This window comes from Musca autumnalis, unplaced genomic scaffold, assembly GCF_047663935.1.
Source record: "Musca autumnalis isolate F117 unplaced genomic scaffold, ASM4766393v1 scaffold_2, whole genome shotgun sequence".
Classification (NCBI taxonomy): Eukaryota; Metazoa; Arthropoda; class Insecta; order Diptera; family Muscidae; genus Musca; species Musca autumnalis.
In genome coordinates this window covers 240,150,199-240,171,779 of record NW_027411755.1, presented here as the reverse complement: position 1 = coordinate 240,171,779, position 21,581 = coordinate 240,150,199, and the positions used below count along the sequence as shown (strand labels likewise).

Here is a 21,581-nt window from a genome sequence, read left to right as displayed (position 1 = left end):
TTTTATAACGGGATTTGACTTTTCATATTCGATCAGCTGGTGTGATACCACTACCTGGTAGTTCTGCCATGATGCAAAGTAAGAATTTGAACTACTCCAAATTTTCATAGAACAATAATCCAGCCCCAGAGCCAGATTAAGAAGAAAATCGATGTTACAAATACATATATAATAAATATAATGTTACAACAACCACTATCGTGTGAATGCTCTCCTCGGAGAACATAGCCTATATATCACAGTTAAGGGGGGGTCAGCTGCCACGACAAACCGAGGTTGTTTTGGCTTAACTACGCTAGGGATGGTGCCCAATCAAAATTGTCTGGTCCCTACTAAACAATTGTTTTTCTTCTGGAACTATATACTACAATTACATCGATTCTATTTTTGTAACCGTCCATTTTTAAGGGCCTGTTCATGTATGTCGATAAGAAAATGAATGCGCAAGAAAAGCTACCAAATTTGAGTGTGGTTTTTCAAATTTGTTTTTTGTTTTGAAGGAAAAGCAAAGGCAATAATATTTCAAAAACTAAAGTTTGGGTGTTTTTCATGCGCACATATTTTCGTTTCGAAATACATAAACAGGGGGTAAATATTTTTATTTTAGTTTCTTTAGTCTGTGTTTAGGCACACAAATTTCTCGGGAAAGTAAATTGAGTTTTTGGGAGTGAGCGGAGAGGAAAGAGGTCCTCAATACTCTTTCCTCCCTATTGCCTAAAAACTGAATTTACTTTCCCGTGTGTCTAATCACGGACTTAACGGTGTGACCTTTGGTCATCTTTTTATTCTTTTACAATCGACATCAGTCGATAATAATGTGTCCATATAACTGTATTACCGATAACCACATTCTTTGTTTATCATTCAAGGTGAGTGAATGTTATCAATTCAAGCTGAATGGTACAACAGCTGCTCATATTAAGAAGAAGAATTTGTAAACAAACGTTTTTCATAGAAGAGCGGCAGAAATGTAAGTCTCCTCTTCCGACATTATTCCGACATTAAACATATTCTAATACTTTTATTTAGGGCCGATTATTGGGTATCAAACGAACGAAAGTACTGTGATTTCTGTAAATGCTGGATAAGTGACAATAAAGCGGTAGGTAAATTTTGGTACACAGCAACTGTCACTGAAGTTGTTGGTGTCTGACCTGTAAGGAGCAGCTAAAAATCTCGCCGCTGATCTCTTAGTCCGTTTGGTAGCTATTGTTGCCCAGTTTACAACGATGGCCATCGATACCATTGTAAATCACACTTTGAAGTGTCAGGAATGTATCGTTGTAATCAGGCTCCTTATGGCGATGATCCGTGAGGGTGTCTTAAAATGTTTATGTTTCCATTCTTATATGTATGTTATTCTCATCCTTCTTCTTTCAGAGTATTTCCTTCCACGAAAATGGAAAGCGACATAAAATGAATGTAGCCAAACGCATTACGGACATTAGCCGTAACAGTGAAAAATCCGAACAGGAAAAGAGGAAAATGGATTTGGAAATACGTAAAATGGAAGAGGCAGCCATGAAATCATATACCATGGATATACATAGTCGTGGTGATATGACTGCAAAATCCATAAATGCTGTAATGAGCGCAGGTGTGGGACCCTCAACGTCATCGGGTAATGCCAACATGGCACCACCACCTTCCACAAAATATCGACAACAAGATCCCCTACGCTTGGCAGGTCCTGAAGATGAAGACGATGGACCACGGGTATCTGTGGCCAAAAAACCCGATCCCAATGATGTGCCGAATGCATCCCTTTGGGTTGAGGGTAAAACAGATGAAGGATATTCCTATTATTGGAATGTTAAAACAAACGAAAGTGTTTGGGAAGCACCCAAAGAAGGTTATCTTTCATGGGAGGAATATCAGCGAATTAATGATTTGGCTGTACAGCAACAGGAGTTGAAACAAGCTGAGGAGTCGAAAAAGTTTCGTGAAAATGTCAATGAAGAGGTGGCTCGATATAATCGTGAACGTTTAAAGGTTTATCAACGTTACACCACAGCGGCGGAGAAAAAGGAGGAAGAGGAACTTAGGGAGACATTTAAGACAGAAGAGGAGGCCAAGGCCCCCGAAATGGGTCAATGGCAGGTTGTGGAACACAAGTATGGTTGAGATTTATTAATTTTTTTTCTTTGTTTTGTTAATTTGATCTTCTTTCTCCTTAGACCACCACCAATACCTGTGGATTTAGAGCTACCTCAAGTGAATAATTATTATGTTGCCCCCGTCGTTTCCGATTTACCTCCTGAACCACCTGTAAAACGCTTCAAAGAGAAAACAATAACAAATTTAGACCCCGAAGTAGCCAGTGGCACCTCAACCACATTCAAAAAACGCAAATTTGCTGCCAAAGGAAATGCCAGAAAACGTTTAGATGATGATTGAGTAAAGTGTATAGCAGCAGTACAAATTTAGAAGGTAACTTTTGTACTATTACTAGGACAACTAAACTATGTTATGGCTTAAGTAGTAAAATAAGTATAACTTTTTTAATGCGTAATAAAGTTCTTGTGAAATGTATAGGACAACCAAGTATGCTGTTGTGAACTTAATTTTATAGTTATATAGTTATATCTTTTAAGATAGGCCGACTTCCGTATTGTCAGTTGCTTTGTATTCGTTCATGAAACTAGGGGTTCTTAAATCGATTTCCCCACTACTGCAATTTCATAAAATAAGTCCAGTGTGGAACTCGATTTAAGAACCCCTAGTTTCATGCACGAATACAAAGCAACTGACAATACGGAAGTCGGCCATACACATCAAGTCATGAAGTTCCAAGCACGATTTGTAAATGCATAGTTTGTTCAAAACTATATAAAATTCAAAGGTTGGCCATATCGATCATCTCCTTCGCAAAAGTTCAAACATTTTCCTTAAAATGATAGTCCCTCCAAGCTTTGCAAACCGTAATATTTCCTCCAGACATTGATGAGGCTCGGGTATACATAAGCAGTTCACTCCCACCGTACGTCCCACAACAATTTTCAGTAGTTTATATATCTGCAGGCAAAGCCCACTTGTTCGAATGAAATTTGAATCGACATTGGCTGCATTCTTTGATACGTAAAGTAGTCTATCTTTGCTCCATTATGGGATGTTCGTGGGAAACAGTTACGTTTGTTAACTGTTGTCACCATATTTGTTTCGTTTAATGCTTCGCGTACGCAGACCTCTTACACTAAGTGTATAAACATCTTGTATCTTAAGATTGCTTTGAGGTCCGTTTATCTTTTATGGTCACCAAAACATTTACATTTGTTAACAGTTGCCAGAATATTTTTTCGCATAGGCCTTCGAGTACGCAGACTTCTTCTACTAATTGTATAAAAAATCTTGTATCTTCAGATTGACATACCAATACACCACACATGACATGGAAATGTATTTTGAGGACCGTTTATCTTTTATGGTTTTGTTGCCAAGAGTTATTATTGCATTTTTAAACATATTCGCATTATTTATCATTCTTTCATATTGTTGTTTTTTTTATTTTGTTATACATTTCTTTTTTATGTTATAAATCTTGACCCTTCCTCTCCAAACCATAACAATTTGTATACAAATTAAACGAAATAAGGAAGAAGAGAAAATACCTGCAACTCCAAGAAAGTAATGAAAAAATATCAAGAATAGGTATGGGAATGGCCATACCACCCACACTCTCGTTTTCTCTTTTGTTCTTGTCCAATGTCTCATTTATTTACTACAAACCATTGAGGAAAAATATGTTTACTTAGAAATACAACTTTGCTAACGCACCGAAAGGGGGATGGAAGTTGATTTCTCTTATTAAAAACATGAATGAATATGAATGGTGGGTGAATAATGAATGTGGTGATGACGAGGACAGAGAGAGGGACCAAGCATAGCATGCAAATAAAAAACGGCAGTTGTGAGATTGCTTTAGCTTGCAGTAGCTTTTGGACAACAATTTCGATAGAAGAGTTTTGTTTCAGGGCCATCAACTTGGAGACCCTAGACGACCCAAGGGGCCATCTAATCTACAGTAGACGACCTAATGGGCCATCTTCTCTACAGTAGACGAACCAAGGGGTCAACTACTCTACAGTAGACAACCCAATGGGCCATCTACTCCACAGTTATACGACCCAATGGCTCGTCTACTCTACAGTAGAAGACTCAAGGGGCCATCTACTCTACAGTAGACGAACCAAGGGGTATTCTACTCTACAGTAGACGACCCAATGGGCCATCTACTCCACAGTTATACGACCCAATGGCTCGTCTACTCTACAGTAGAAGACTCAAGGGGCCATCTACTCTACAGTAGACGACCCAAGGGGCCATCTACTCTACAGTAGACGACCCAAGGAGCCATCTACTCTACAGTAGACGACCCAATGGGCCATCTACTCTACAGTAGACGACCCAATGGGCCATCTACTCTACAGTAGACGACCCAATGGGCCATCTACTCTACAGTTGACGACCCAATGGGCCATCTACTCTACAGTTGACGACCCAATGGGCCATCTACTCTACAGTAGACGACCCAATGGGCCATCTACTCCTGTTAGATGACCCAAAGGGCCATCTACTCCACAGTAGACGACTCAAGGGGACATCTACTCCACAGTAGACGACCCAAGGGGACATCTACTCTTCAGTAGACGACCCAATGGGCCATCTACTCTTAAGTAGACGATCCAAGAGGCCATCTACTCTACAGTAGACGACCCAATGGGCCATCTACTCCACATTAGACGACCCAATGTGCCATCTACTCCAAGTAGACGACCCAAGGGTCATCTACTCTACAGTTGACGACCCAATGGGCCATCTACTCTACAGTTGACGACCCAATGGGCCATCTACTCTACAGTAGACGACCCAATGGGCCATCTACTCTACAGTAGACGACCCAATGGGCCATCTACTCTACAGTAGACGACCCAATGGGCCATCTACTCTACAGTAGACGACCCAATGGGCCATCTACTCTACAGTAGACGACCCAATGGGCCATCTACTCTACAGTAGACGACCCAATGGGCCATCTACTCTACAGTAGACGACCCAATGGGCCATCTACTCTACAGTAGACGACCCAATGGGCCATCTACTCTACAGTAGACGACCCAGGGGCCATCTACTCTACAGTAGACGACCCAAGGGGCCATCTACTCTACAGTAGACGACCCGAGGGGCCATCTACTCTAAAGTAGACGACCCAAGGGGCCATCTACTCTAAAGTAGACGACCCAAGGGGCCATCTACTCTACAGTAGACGACCCAGGGGCCATCTACTCTACAGTAGACGACCCAGGGGCCATCTACTCTACAGTAGACGACCCAAGGGGCCATCTACTCTACAGTAGACGACCCGAGGGGCCATCTACTCTAAAGTAGACGACCCAAGGGGCCATCTACTCTAAAGTAGACGACCCAAGGGGCCATCTACTCTAAAGTAGACGACCCAAGGGGCCATCTACTCTAAAGTAGACGACCCAATGGGCCATCTTCTCTACGGTAGACGACCCAATGGGCCATCTACTCTACAGAAGACGACCCAAAGGGCCATCTACTCCACAGTAGACGACCCAATGGGCCATCTACTCCTGTTAGATGACCCAAAGGGCCATCTACTCCACAGTAGACGACTCAAGGGGACATCTACTCCACAGTAGACGACCCAATGGGCCATCTACTCTACAGAAGACGACCCAAAGGGCCATCTACTCCACAGTAGACGACCCAATGGGCCATCTACTCTACAGTAGACGACCCAATGGTCCATCTACTCAACAGTAGACGACCCAATGGTCCATCTACTCAACAGTAGACGAGCCATCTACTCTACAGTAGACGACCCAAGGGCCATATACTCTTCAGTCGTAGTGTTTCGGCCAGCTGTTGCCAACCCAGCTGCTACAACAACAACAACTGAAGTGCTACAGGCTGTGTCCAGATGACAAATGTGGATCATCTTCACGAGGAAACTAGAATTCCGTCAATCAGGTAACATAATGATGAAATCCACCACCTTTACGCCTCCTTAAGAAGGTGCTATCGTAATGACTTCAGGTGTTATCGTAAGGACTTCGGAAGTCAAGCGACAGTCGATAACTATCTCTCTGAAGATTGGCTACAGTTTCAACAAAGTCCTAAACCTCATCCAGCAATTTCGGATAATGAGCGCCTTCTTCAATGGCAAACTCTTTGCATACTAGCAAAATAAATGTCCGGTCCCGATATCAAGACCCTAACGACAACCAGCATATATTCAACTACTCCAACCCGTCCGCGCCCACAAATCTCTTCTTTGTTTTCATTTTTTAACAACTTAAAGGAAAAGGGCTTCCGCATACATCCGAACTGTTACAACAACCTACGAATTAGTATATTAGTATAATAAATAATATTTATTAATAATAAATTGTAAATAGTAAATATTAAATAATAAGTATTAAATAATAAACCGCAAATAATAGATAATATATGTATATTAATAATAAATTATAAATAGTAAATATTAAATAATTAAATAATAAACCGTGAATAATAAATATTAAATAATAAATAAAAAATTATAAATATTAATAATAAACAATAAATAAGAAGTAATAAATAATAAACAATAAATAAGAGGTAATAAATAATAAAAAATAAATAAATAGTAGGTAACTAATAAATAAATAATAAATAGTATGACTTACAAAATTAAATGTAGTTCCAAGACGGACCTCTGTCGGTCCATTTCTTAAGGTGATTTATTGGACCTTGTTGAAATTTTAATAGGCAATGCCTCCTGGGATATGCAAAGACTCCTCGTTCTCACTTGTTTTTTTTTATAACCTCCACCATAATATGGAGGGTATAATTAAATTTGTCATTCCGTTTGTAACACATCGAAATATTCGTCGGAGACCCTATAAAGTATATAATATATATATATATATAAAAGTCGATCTATGCATGTCCGTCTGTCTGTTGAAATCAATATACAGCTCGCAATTTTAAAGATACAGCGTCAATATTTGGTACAGAAGTTTTTATTACTTGCAGGATGGTTGGTATTGAAAATGGGATATATCGGTCCACGCCTTAATATAGCCCCCATAGAACGGCATCTCCCGATATTCAGTATTTTGAAGGTTTTAGCTTCATTATCCCATCAAAATGGTTGAAATTTGGTAATTAGTCTTCGTTGAGGGGGTGACGTAGGGGATGGAAGATACCAAGGAACGGTCCTGACCGGTTTTAACGTGGCAAAGCCCAGGATTTATCTTGGTCCCTCTTTCATCTCAAGTGGACACTGACCTCCCCGTGGTGTCACCTGGGGAACTGCCTTTAACACCCGTTAAAGGTAGTGAGCTAACATGTGCCGCGCGTTCACCCATAAGAACGTTAAAAACTTGGGTTTGGGCGTCGGGTTAGTAACCCTCCCCTAGAAAAAACAGCCTACTATGAAAAAACGAAAGAAAAGAAAAACAAACCCCTCTAAAGTTGACGACCCCCGCAAACATTTTAAGGACCATGATCTGCAAATCTGCACCTGGAATGTTCGCACTCTTTATAGAGAAGGTGCAGTTTATGCATTGGCAGATGTACTTGAAAAGTACAAGGCCGATATTACTGCCATACAGGAAATACGATGGATTGGGAAAGGCGTCACAACAACACCTAAAGGTGACGCACTGTATTATAGCTGCCATGACGTAAAGCATGAGTTTGGTTGCGGATTCGTAGTTAGTCGGAGACTAAAACATCTGGTATCCAGCTTCACCCCAGTGAATGAAAGACTTGCTGCAATTCGAATAAAAGCTAAATTCTTCAACATCAGCTTTATTTGCGCTCATGCCCCCACTGAAGAAAAGGACGAACAGACCAAAGATATATTTTACGAGCCCTTAGAAGAAACATACGACCGTTGCCCTGCCCATGACATTAAAATCATTCTAGGCGATTTTAATGCCAAAATTGGAAAGGAGAATATCTTTGGCCCAACAGTCGGGAAATTCAGTCTCCACAGTGAAACATCTGACAATGGTATGAGGCTGATAGACTTTGCAGCTGCAAAAAACATGGTAGTTAGCAGTACCAGATTTAATCATCTCGATATTCATAAGGGCACCTGGCTGTCTCCAGATCAAAGAACAAGTAATCAAATTGATCATGTTGTAATAGATGGAAGACATTCATCCAGCGTGTTGGATGTGCGATCGTTCCGAGGCGCAAACATTGATTCGGACCACTACCTTGTTGCAGCAAAGGTACGTACCCGTCTAAACGTTGCAAATAAAGCACGAACAGACACAACGCGGAAGTTGGACATCGATAGGCTGCAAACACAACAGATAGCCACAGCATATTCCACTCAACTAGCCCAATTGCTTAACGCGAGCACTCCTTGTCCCGATAACATAACAGCACAATGGCAACATATTGCCCACTCCATGCAAACAGCCGCAAAATCCATACTTGGATTCCAGAGACCTCCACAAAGGAATTCATGGTATGACCAGGAGTGTCGTGCTGCTACCGAAGAGAAAAATGCGGCATATAGAGCTACTTTACAATCAGTAGCAACGCGTAGCGCACGAGAGAGATATCGGGAGAAAAGGAGAGAAGAGAAACGTCTTTTCCGCAAGAAAAAGAGAGAAATGGAAAAGCGGGAGTGTGAAAAAATCGAGATGTACAGGAGCCAGAATGAAGTCCGAAAATTCTACCAAAGAGTGAAACATCAAACAGATGGCTTTGGTACAGGCACATCCTCCTGTAGAGACCAGCAAGGTAATCTGGTAACAGATACAGACAGCGTGCTCAGGATATGGAAGGAACATTTCTCCAATCTGCTGGTATCCAATAGTGGCGAAGACGATGATACCGCAGATCCAATCCCAGAAGATGGTATAGAATGTATACCACCCGGCCAAGATGAGGTAAAAACAGCAATCAACCGGCTGAAGAATAATAAAGCAGCAGGAGCCGATGGCTTACCAGCCGAGCTGTTTAAAACCGGAGGCGACGCGCTGATAAGGTGTATGCATCAGCTAGTTAGCACCATCTGGAAGGAAGAACGCGTACCCGACGATTGGAACCTGAGCATCCTATGTCCCGTCCACAAGAAAGGAGATAAGACTGTATGCTCCAACTATAGGGGCATAAGTCTACTCCCTATTGCCTATAAGATAGTGTCAGGGATACTGTGCGAACGAATAAAGCTTATGGTCAACGAGATAATTGGACCATACCAATGTGGCTTTAGACCTGGCAAGTCCACCATTGACCAGATATTTACCCTGCGGCAAATCCTAGAGAATACCCAAGAGATGCAGATCGACACATTTCACCTTTTTGTCGATTATAAAGCAGCATTCGACAGTCCCCTCCGATCAAAGGTATTCCATGTAATGTCTGAATTTGGTATTCCCGCAAAGCTCATCCGGCTTTGTAAGATGACTCTAACTGATACTAGGTCCTCAGTTAAAATTGGAAAGAACCTCTCCGAAGAATTTTGTACCAAAAGAGGTTTCAGACAAGGAGACAGCCTTTCGTGTGACCTATTCAACATTTTGCTGGAAAAGGTAATACGAGATGCAAATGTCAAAAGAAATGGCACAATTTACACCAATAGCCACATGTTACTTGCTTATGCTGATGACATAGACATCATGGGACGATCAGTAAAGGAAGTAACTGATACCTTTAGGAAGGTCGAAGCAGAATCTGCGAAAGTGGGACTGGCGGTAAACGGCGAAAAGACCAAATTGATGGTGTCGACGCGCAAAGCGTCCATAGAGCTCGGACCAACCGTAGAAGTTGGTACCTATAATTTTGAGGTAGTTAAAGACTTCGTCTACCTCGGCACTGCCATAAACACAACAAACAAAAACAGTTGTGAAATAAGAAGAAGAATTGTATTGGCCAACAGATGCTACTATGGTCTAAGTAAGCAATTTAAAAACAAAGCCACATCTCGTCAAACAAAAATAACACTATACAAAACGCTGATACTACCCGTGCTAATGTATGGCTCCGAAGCATGGGTACTTGCGCAAGCAGATAAGGCAGTGCTTGGTGTGTTTGAGAGGAAAATTCTTCGAAAGATCTACGGGCCGATTTGCGTTGACGGTGAATATCGACGTCGTATTAACCACGAGCTATATAAGCTATACAAAGACATGCATATAGTTAAACGTATCGAGATGCAACGATTGCGTTGGCTAGGCCATATCATGAGAATGAGCGATGATGAACCCGCTAAAAAGGCGTATGAATACATGCCACATGGCGGTGCACGCAGAATCGGCAGGCCTAAGCTTCGATGGAGCACACAAGTGGATGAAGAAATGGAAAGGCGCGGTATTCCAAAAAGTCAAGCGAAAAACAGAGAGGAATGGAGATCTTTTCTTAGTTCGGTCTATGGAACAAATGTTCTGTAATGGGCCAACTAAGTAAGTAAGTCTTCGTTGAGGATATAAAACGTTGTACCTGAAATTTGTTGGTATAGGTCCATGCCTTAATAGCCTCCATAAAACGGTACCTCCCGATATTCGGAATTTTGAAGGTTTTAGCTTTATTATCCCATCAAAATGGTTGAAATTAGGTAATTAGTCTTCGTTGAGGATATAAAACATTCCACCTGAATTTTTTTGGTATAAGTCCACGTGTTCATATTTTCATTTTCGGTATTTTTAAGATTTTGGACCCAATATGAATCGAAATGGCTGAAATTTGGCATTTTGTCTTTATTGGAAGTACAAAACTTTCCACATAATTTTCGTCAGTATAGGTCCACGCTTTGATATAGCCCCCATAGAACGGTACCTCTGGATTTGCGGTATTTAAAGGATTGGCCTCAATATCCAACCAAAACAGCTGAAATTTGGTATTTAGTATTCGGAGGGTCATGGAATTCGCAACAGCTACATCAGGACGTTCTTCGTCAAAGGTTAAGAATTATTTCCGATTTTAGTAGTAACATCAAGAGTGGGCCCACCGAAGTTTGTGTATGCTGTGGTGGCCTTTGGTTTGCTAGTCAAATTAAGACGGTTCACCAAACGTCTTTCCTGCAAAGATACCCTAATTTAAACAAAGTCTTTTTTCTTTCGCAGGAGTTTTCATCCGACGATGACAGATATAAATTCTGCAACACATGCTACAAAATAGTTAACTGTGGAAAAGTTCCATCCATATGCCTCTCAAAGGGATTACAATTTCCAGCAGTCCCACGTGAACTCCAAGGATTAACACCGTTGGAAGAACGTTTTGTTTCTCCAAGAATACCGTTTATGAGAATTGTTTCGCTAGGCTACAATCGGCAATGTGCAGTTAGAGGTGCCATAGTGAATATTCCCATTTCACTCAGTTCGACAGTAAATGTCCTTCCGAGAACTGCTGACCAAACTGAAGTTATTCAGGTCCATTTGAAGAGAAGAATGGCTTATAACCACAGCTTCATGACTGAAACAATTAGGCCTGCCAAAATTTTCGAAGCCGTGCAATATCTGATTGGAACAGAACTATATAGGAAACACGGCATTACTATTTCTCCAAATTGGCTGAATGATATGGGAACTGCAGATGAAGTTCCTTTTATTGCCAACCGTGAAGACCAGGACGTTTTATCGAGTATGATCAATCGTAACTCCGAAGAAGAACAACTAGATGAGTGCAACACTCAAGAAACTCTTTTGGATAATATCCCCGTGGAAAATGTTCAACTGGAAAATATTGCTATAGCTCCTGGCGATGGACAAAGGCCAATGGATTTACTCTTGGATGAGGACTCAGAAGAATTGTCTTTCCCAAGTATATATTGTGGTGTCAGAAGAAATTATGCGAGCACAATTGCAAAAGTAATCAAATCAGAAGCCAGACGTTACGACAGAAGATGTGCACGGGTCGACAAAGTGTTATATTCATACAAAAATTTGGAATTTCCTAAAATCAAATATAGCATTTCCACCTGCTTAAGGAAGAAATCTGGTCAGCGCCAACATATACCGCAGCTGATGTTCTCAATGATCAATACATTCAAAGTTTAGTGCAACATGATGGTGGATACCATGTTTTGAAAGGTGTACGCTCTTCTCCAGCACACTGGGAGGCAGAGAAAAAGAAAGTGTTGGCAATGATTTGGTACACCAACTTTCTTCATAACTCTTGCGGCAGCAGAATCACAATGGCCTGAATTGCTGGTCATATTAGTAAAAGTTGCCAAAGGGAGGAATATTTCCGAGGAAGAGGCCACGTCCTTCAGTAGTCAAAAAAGTACGACCTTATTAGAGCTATCCTGTAACATGTTCCAGGTATTTTGATTACAGAATAAGGCTTCTCTTTCGATGAATTTAATGTCATCAAATTCAATTGGAGAATAGAATTTCAGCAGCGCGGATCGCCACATGTCCATGGTATATATTGGCTAAATAATGCGCCAATATTCAATACATCCGACCAAACCACCTTCCGCAATGTTACAGAGTTTGCGCCAATATTCAATACATCCGATCAAACCACCTTCCGCAATGTTACAGATTTTATAGATAAATTTGTTTCCACAGATTCATCTCTACATGAGATTCAAAATGTAGTCGGCTACCAACAACATAACCATGGTAGAACGTGCATACGTGAAATACGAGGTAAGAAATTCTGCCGATTTCATATACCATATCCCCCAATGTCGAATACGGAAATTCTTTTACCATTTTCAGATGACGTAGACGATCACGAAGAAAAACTACGACATAATTTATAATCTGCTTAATGCTAAATTAACAGATGAAGAATCTGAACGATTAGGAAATTTGGAAATGTTTTTGGCAGATCAGCGATTTAATTTGACAAATGATCAGTATGTTGCTGCACTAAGCTCTTCAATCAGGAAACCCACAATTTTCCTAAAAAGAACATTTAAAGATAGAGCGATCAATGCATTCAACTCAAAAATCCTCCAAATACACCGAGCAAACATGGCATCCAATTTGTTCTAGATGCGTATGCTTGTGTCTCGTACATTGTCAACTACATAAACAAATCCAATAGGGGAGTTTCACGTTCGTTGCAAGAAACTATGAATGAAATGCGCGACGGAAATTATTCTATTAAACAGAAACTGCAACATATTGGAAACAAATTTATATCTGCGTCTGAAGTGTCAGCTCAAGTAGCATCTTACAATATTTTGGGAATGCATTTGTCTCAGTGTAGTAATGCAGATGTGTATATCAACACGCTATTGCCAGAAAAGCCCGTTCGCATGCTGAAACCAAAACAACAACTTCAGAATCTTCCTTCTGATGTTGCCGATATATACCTTTCGGGTTTAATTGACCACTATGTTCAAAGACCGGATGTTCTAGACGACGTGTGTTTGGCTTTCTTCGCTGCATATTTTACATATTCTAAAAATATGCGAAGATCTAACCGTCGTACTGGTGAAGAAGAGGATGACTATTTTGAAGATTTTCTGGAGAACCCAGATGATGTTGGCACCGCGTTTCGATTGAAAAACAATTCTGGATATGTTTATAAAAGAAGTCCGGCCATAATCCGCTTCCCCTCCTACAAGGTGGACTTAGATAGAGAGGATTACTTCCGAAAAATGGTAATGTTATATTTTCCATGGCGAAACGAATAAGAGGACATTTTAGACCAAAACAATGAAGATACTTGTTCTATTCACAGGGTTGTAATTGAAAGGAACCGCCAGGAGTTTGAACTATTTAAGGAAGGTGAACTGAGCGAAATCCTTCGAAGTGTCCACGAAGACATTGATGGGGTCGAAGCACATAACAGTAATGACAATATTGCAAGTGACCAACTGCTAGACGATGAGTTTAGAGCATTGGTTATACCAGAATTGGAAGATAATTTGAATGTATTTGATATAGAAAACCCGCAAGAAAATGATAATGAAACCAGAAATAACATACATTTAACACGACTCCCGCCACTGGTAAACGCTGAAGAACTTCAACATTTGATAATAACGCTTAACATAAAACAGCGATCTTATTTTCAACATCTTGTACAAAACATTGTTATGAACGTCCGATTTTACGAATATGTTGCTGGAGGAGCTGGCGTAGGAAAAAGTTGCCTCATAAAAACCATTTATCAGGCAGGTCGATGGTGAACGCTGAAGCTAAGAACAATACACAACGTGGGAAGTCAACGGTGCGTGTTATCTACAACTGCTTCGAATGAACTGAAAGCGGCGTCTGTCTCATATTGAGCGGCAACATACAGCGTCTGAACTCCAGGTGGAGCGGCTGAATACAGATAAGGAAAATTCTAAACCCTTCAGAAGGCAACGGGAAACCACTGAAATACTATCCCTAGAAAACTATACAATCATGAATACAAACAAAAACAAATGGTCCTTAGTCTCCGGCATCACAAGGGTGCTAAGAATCCCCGGAGGTTAAACAAAATCAAAACTTAACATCGGTACATGGAATGTACGTAGTCTTTACGAATCTGGAAAACTAGCTAATACTCTAAACGAAATGAATAGACTTAACATTGATATACTTGGTATAAGCGAAACGTGGTGGCCAGATTGTGGAGAATTTATATCGCAAAACTCGAAAATGTTTTACTCAGGCAATCTCAACAAATCGCATAGGAATGGGGTTGGAATAATTGTAACAGACCATAGCTAAAAATGTTTTAGGATTTGTACCAAAATCCGATAGAACAATGATGGTAAAAATTGAAGCGAAACCTCTCAACATCAATGTTATTCAAGTTTATGCTCCAACGTCGGACGAAAGCAATGAAGAAATAGAGGCGTTCTACAGTGTAATCGAAGAATGACTACACCTGACAAAACAACATGAAATAACCATCATCCAAGGCGTCTTTAACGCTAAAGTAGGAAAAGAGGCATTAACAGGAGTTACTGGACAATATGGATCGGGAGAAAGAAATGAGAAAGGTGACAGACTCATACAGTTCTGCCAAGAATACCAGATGAAGATAACAAACACGATGTTCTGTCTACCAGCTAGAAGACTCTACACCTGGAAATTCCCCCAGGATAGCATTGGAAACATAATAAGAAACAAAATCGATTTCATTCTGATTAACAAACGTTACTCCACTTCAGTATCGAAAGTATCTACATATCCAGGAGCAGACGTACCATCTGACCACAATCTCCTTATGGCCAATAAATACATCAAAATTAGGGCTCCGCTGAAGAAAAAACAACATCGAAAACTTGACCTTGGCAAACTTGACGATCCCGCTACTAAAGTACATGTAAAAAGTCTTATTAATTCGGAACTAAATGACATCCATAGGGAAAATGTGGAAAATATATGGGATAAAATCAAAAATACTTTACATAACATCGGAAAAAATATGCTGGGAAATTTCGTAAGACCAAAAACAAAAGACTGGATGACAACTGAAATTCAGGAACTATTAAACGAAAGACGGCAATATAAAAACTCGAACAATGAAAAGTATAGGGAATTAAACCGAGAAATTCAAATACAAATTAGAGCTGCAAAAAATAAACATTTAAATAACCAATGCCAGGAAATAGAAAAATTGCAAAGCTTGCACGACGATTTTAATTTGCCCAAAAAACTGAAAGAGACAGCAGGAATATATCGCAGAACAATTTCGCCAATTCTTTACAACAACAAAAATGAAGCAGTGTTTGAAGAATCAGAGAAGAAAGTAATTTGGAAGGAGTATATCCAACATCTATTTACTGATAATAACAGAACATGTTTTAATGACCAAAAACCAGAACCGTTGACTGGATCAAGTATTACGAAGATGGAGGTTGAAAGTGCTGTGACATCACTGAAAAATAGGAAAGCAACGGGACCAGACGAAATTCCCGCTGAATTGCTAAAAATTATTGAAAATAGCATTGATCTCTTGACAAGTTTGATGAACCACATATACAATACAGGCTTTTACCCACAAGACTGGCTTAAATCAACGTTTATAGCGATTCCTAAAAAAGTCACGCCAAACAGTGTAGCGACTACCGCCGAATCAGTTTAATGAGCCACTCCCTGAAAATATTTCTAAGAATTATTCACAAAAGAATATATCAAAAATGCGAACAAGCTATGGGTTCAAATCAATTTGGCTTTAAGGAAGGGATGGGGAGATGTTCACAAGGACATTTTCTTGTGCTTCATAGATTATGAGAAAGCATTTGACACAGTGTAACACGATAAGTTAATGGAAATACTTGTGTCTATCGGAATTGATGATAAAGAAATCCGGTGCATTAGAAACTTATACTGGCAGCAAACTACACAGATAAATGTCAATGGAAGTCTGACAGATGAGATATCAATATCGAGAGGAGTCAGACAAGGATGTATTTTATCTCCACTCCTATTTAATATATACTCAGAGAGAATTTTCCAAGAATCCACTACAAATATCCGGGAAGGAATACAAATAAACGGCACCTTTATAAACAACATTAAATATTCAGATGATACTACTATAATCGCTGATAGTATATCAGGACTCCAAAAATTAGTAACCCAACTCACCTTATGTAGCGAATCATATGGACTAAAAATTAATACTAACAAAACAAAGCTAATGATTGTTAGTAAGAAAAATCAACATAATGAAGCTAAATTAAAAATAAATAATGCATATGTCGAAATAGTACAGACCTTCAAATACCTGGGTGTACTTATTAATGACCAATGGGATTGCTCGAAGGAAATACGATGTCGGATAGAGATGGCAAGAGATGCATTTTTTAAATATAAGAAAATCCTTGTCAATCATGATATAACCATAGAAACAAAAGCAAGGTCTATAAAATGCTACATCTGGTCAGTTCTACTGTATGCCGTGGAGACGTGGACTATTAAAGCTGCTTATATACGACGATTGGAAGCCTTCGAAATGTGGGTCTACCGCAGAGTTTTAAAAATACTGCGATCGTGTCAAATGCCGAAGTATTGACAAGAATGAATCAAAGAAGAGAACTCATAGCTACAATCAAAAAACGAAAAACCTCATATCTGGGACACATCATGAGAAATGTAAAATATGGATTATTGCAAAAAATCATGAAAGCAACAGTTGAAGGTCGGCGTACCAGAGGCCGAAAAGAGATGACCTGGCTAAAGAACATAGAAGAATGGACAAAATATAATAATTCGGCAAACCTTCTAAATGCGGCAAGAAATAGAAACACTTTTGAGATAATTGTTAATAATTTATAAATATATAGAACTACGTAATATCAAATTTAATATGTATATAAATAAATAAATGAAATGTACCTCGATATAATTGTATGGTCGCTTACATTCGAAAATCGAATTAGCAAATAAAGAAGAAGAAGTACTTTCGTAGATGAAAGGAAATATTTATTCCATTCTCTTTCAATTTAATTTTGGAAACGTTTTTTACTTCTTTTCTTTTATAAAATGTCTAGCTTCGTATCACGTTACCGTCAACTAAGAGCCAAAAAATCGCCACATTAGCATCACTGAATCTACTAAATGGGTTAATGGCAAGCGACGAACATGATAATTTGGTTGTAAACAAACTCTCGACGTCTATATTCAAGAATGAAAATTCAATCAATCCAGTTGCTGTTCGAGCGCCAACAAACATGTTGGGTTCGATATAACAACGACACTGTGACCGCTCGTTGTTCCGAATGGTTGTGTTTAAATTCGAGCAGGAAATTAATGTTTATAAAGTTTCCTTTAGAACAGTTTCGTGTAGACCGATGATGATAACGGGATAAAAACGAGAAAAAATTCGTGTGGAAGAAAAAAATCAATTCTCCTGCGGTCGTGATTATTGTTATTCTTGTGTTGCGTTTTTTCTTCCTCCCTTGTCTATGATTTCGTCGTTCTAATTCTTTGTCAAAAAATACCAAAAAAACAACCACAAAAATATTAGTTTTACTTTCATTTCAATAACCTAAAAGAAATCCTAACCAAAAAAGAAATTTAAAAAATAAATAAATAAAAATTCCAAACAAACCAAAAAGTAAGCAAACGAAAGAAAAAAAGGATATAAAAAGTTATATACAGGAATTTTTGGTTGTTTGTACCAAACAGCAGGAGGAAACGGAGAAAATTTTCATTCATTCCATCATTCGTTTCAATCGTTCGTGGCGGTGAAGGTGGTGGCAGTGCTGCGTGAAACAATTCCAATTCAAAAGAAATTGAGTGGTGGTGTCACTTTTGCTTTATGCTTCACGAAATCTAATAAGAAAAGAAGTATTTACCAAAGAATAGTGAAAGAGAGAGTGCGGGCGGCGGGGCCACAGTGAAAAAGAGAACCAGCGAAGATAACAACAACAAAACCCCCAAAAACCAAAGTTATGCTTTAACCAATGCCAAAAATAAAATGATTTGAAATTAAATCTGAAAAACACAGAACGAATTTGAATGCGGTTTCTTCGTTGACCGGCTTTACAGTTTCCGGTTGATTTTTTTATTTGTGTAAGTGAAATTTGTTTTTTATGTATTTTTGTTTGTTGTTTATAACAAAATATGCTTACAAATAAGTGAAGAGCAAAATAGCAGTCTCATTGTTGTCGTTTACCAGTTTTGTGAATTCAAGTTGTAACTACCCATCCATCCATTCATCCATCTTGCGACAATTGGTGTGAAATCAATCAGTTCCGCTTTGCAATTTTTTAACTATGGTACATACCAAACAACATTGTTATACAGTGGAACCTTGATAAGTAACATTCAATTACAAATTAATGTTGAACCTTTTTTTGCTATATGCACGTTAGGTTGATTTTAAAAAATCAGCGTCGAATATTTTTTTATGCGGCACCCCTCTAAAGTGTTTAGTTTTGTTAGATATTAAGATAGCCAAAGTTTGAGCGTTGGGAACAATAGCAAAAAAAAAAAAAAAAAAAAAAAAAAAAAAAATCGGAATATGTTAACACGTGCCACCGGGGCCTCCAAGTTTCCATAGTAATTAGCGGCGCATTTATATGTTTGGATCCAAACATATTATTTGTTTGCACCCAAACATTTTATTTGTTTGCTGCATATTTTTTTTCTCCGTGTATCAATGTCGGTAGGCTGGTTCAACACGTAGTTCAATCACACGGCATCGGGTTCTTTCGTACCGGATTGACCCGGAACAACACAAAATCATCGTTCCGGCCAGCGGCTGCCACCTAAGTGTACATATGTTTCTATTTGTTTCGTTTTTCTGTGTTGGGAGCAGCATATCCCGGAATCTTCACCCACATCCAGCTTTCGGTGAGATGCAATAGACGTCAGGAGTGGGTGCATCTAAGGGGTTGCTCTGGACTTGTCCACGTGAGGGACTACGACAGGGACTATGATGCTGCATGCTGTGTGAATACAATCCCCAGTGAGTCGTCATCGGATTACGAAACTCCGTCGTCGTCTGATTATGAGACTCCCCCGTAGTCCCCTCGACAACAACCGCACATACAGCCTTTAACACCAGCCGTTGTTGTCCCAATCCCGGAAAATGCATCCTTTTTGCAATTTAATTGCAATGGACTCCGAGGTAAGATCGAGGAAATAGTAGATTTGATGATTCGGAGGAATATCAAGGTCGCTGCGGTGCAAGAAACCAAGCTCAAAAACAACTGTAGCTTACAACGTTGCGATGGTTACAACGTGCTAAGGAAGGATCGCACCAGAAGTGGAAGTGGGGGATTAGCTTTCCTATTGCACCAGTCTGTCCAATACAGACCTGTCTCGCTTGAACCTGTTTCTAATGACCCGTACATAGAATGTATGGGGGGTAGCAGTCAGGTGTGGAACTGCCGAGATAGAGTTGCTGAACGTATACATCCCGGCGAGAAATAGCTGTATCTCAGATTACGAGCCTGACATTAGCCCGCTTTTGGAAGGTAATAATCGTCTGGTCCTGGGGGACTTTCATCCGCATCATGAGATTTGACATTCGGCCCTCGGAAACGACCAGAGGGGTACAGCGCTGGTTGAGCAGATTGATAGCTCTACGTTTTGCACGTTCAATGAAGACGCCCCTACCAGAATTAGAGGAGAGTGTCACAGCTCGCCACACATAACCATCGTGTCACCTGGTCTGACAAATGACGTTACCGTCCAACCCGCCATTTCCCTTGGATCAGACCATCTCCCATAATTGTCTCCATTAGCAGGCCACATGATATCGACATGATATCCAAAACTGAAGGCATTACAATTCATGAAGGAAACCCCCTTCGATTGTATATGTGTATATATTGAGAAAATGATTCCTAGACAAGACACTAGGGTGACTTGATAAAGAAAAAGACTTCAATAAATACTTCATAATTACAAATTTGTAAAAATGTTTGTATAAATAAAAGTTATCAAAATCAGCCTTTGTCTTCTAGCCATTAGCATTCAAATACGCCTGATGAGCCTGGTTTAAAACCACTAGGCGAAACGATCGTAGCGTAATGGTTGAGTGTGTGGTATTTCGCTAGAATTCATTTTTCAATACAAAACTCCTTGGGCCATGTTAGCTCGATTAATTAATTAATTAAAAAACAATTAAAAATGGCGGATTTGAGGTATGTAAAAAAATTAATTTTATTTTTAATAAAAAATAAAATGACATGCCTCTTTTTTGACAATGTCAGTGTTGCCACACATGTTTACTTTGTCTTCGTATGATATTGTCAATATTTGCAATGTAAATATTGCATTTATGAAGATAGCCTAGGCCATTGTAAAATTGTTTAATAGGAGGTAAAAATTATACAGTTTGAAATACTTCATTGGACTTTCTTTGAAGGTTCTACTGTAAAATACTCACGCATGTGAACACACGCACAACTTGTATGGAGACTGTGGATTCATCAACCAGCCCATAAACTAACCACCGAACAAAACGCCCCACAATTTTGCAAACAGTAACCATGGTTGCCAACCAAAAAACTGTATGAACTGATTAAAATTAAAATATTAAAAAAATATTTTTTTTGCATTTTTAAGGGGAGTACACACTATCAATCAAAAATGACAGCCAACGTACTTTTAGGACAATTTTCCGGCAAATAAAAACTTTTATTTAGCGAAAAACCTTTTAAATACAATATATACGGTATTATTTAGATATTACAAAAGAAATTTTTCAGTTAGACTTTGATATTCACGAAATAGACCTCGATGACTGTCAGTTTTGCTTGTCAATGTGTACTATACTTTAGAGCCTTTTAAAGCTAATACATAGTTTCCTAATAGAATCATCAGATATGTTTTCTTTCAACGGTTCCTTTCATAAAATTGTTTACAAAGTGATATTATTATCATTCAAGAGAATGAAGAAATGTATGACAACAATTTTCCATTGAAAAAATGTTCTCTCACATTACCAACTATGGCAACCTTTTTTTGGCTCAGCACCCCCAACATTTTATATTCTCTCTATCCCTCTTTTTTTCATCGCCAACCCACCATTCATTCAAAATTGTGCGTTTGGAGTTGTAAACAAACGTGCAACTTCAGACAAATTACTTCCACCCAACCCCCCCACCATCATACCAAAAAAACTTTGGATAAGCATTGGAATTGCAATTACTTGATTTGAAAGAATCTGATTTGTATGTTTATATTGTTATACGA

General features: G+C 39.2%; 2 protein-coding genes across 3 annotated transcripts in view; both read left to right on the top strand.

Annotated features, from left to right (window-relative positions):
• Positions 1 to 863: 863 nt before the first annotated feature.
• On the top strand, positions 864 to 12,275 carry LOC141395388 (uncharacterized). 2 transcript variants are annotated; one of them, XM_073971123.1, is made up of 5 exons: positions 864 to 970; positions 1,030 to 1,102; positions 1,381 to 2,114; positions 2,178 to 2,430; positions 11,094 to 12,275. In XM_073971123.1, coding segments are annotated over exons 1-4 (1,029 nt in total). In that variant the 5' UTR covers positions 864 to 968; the 3' UTR covers positions 2,398 to 2,430; positions 11,094 to 12,275. The 2 variants fall into 2 exon arrangements, with proteins under 2 accessions (XP_073827224.1, XP_073827222.1); XM_073971121.1 differs by lacking the exon at positions 11,094 to 12,275 and having other exon boundaries at positions 2,178 to 2,544.
• Positions 12,276 to 15,654: 3,379 nt separating this feature from the next.
• Positions 15,655 to 21,581, top strand: part of LOC141395387 (calmodulin-lysine N-methyltransferase) — a 96,666-nt gene continuing 90,739 nt past the window's right edge. Inside the window, exon 1 of the mRNA XM_073971118.1 lies at positions 15,655 to 18,446. The gene's annotated coding sequence lies outside the window, so the exon portion shown is untranslated. The remainder of the gene's footprint in view (positions 18,447 to 21,581) is intronic.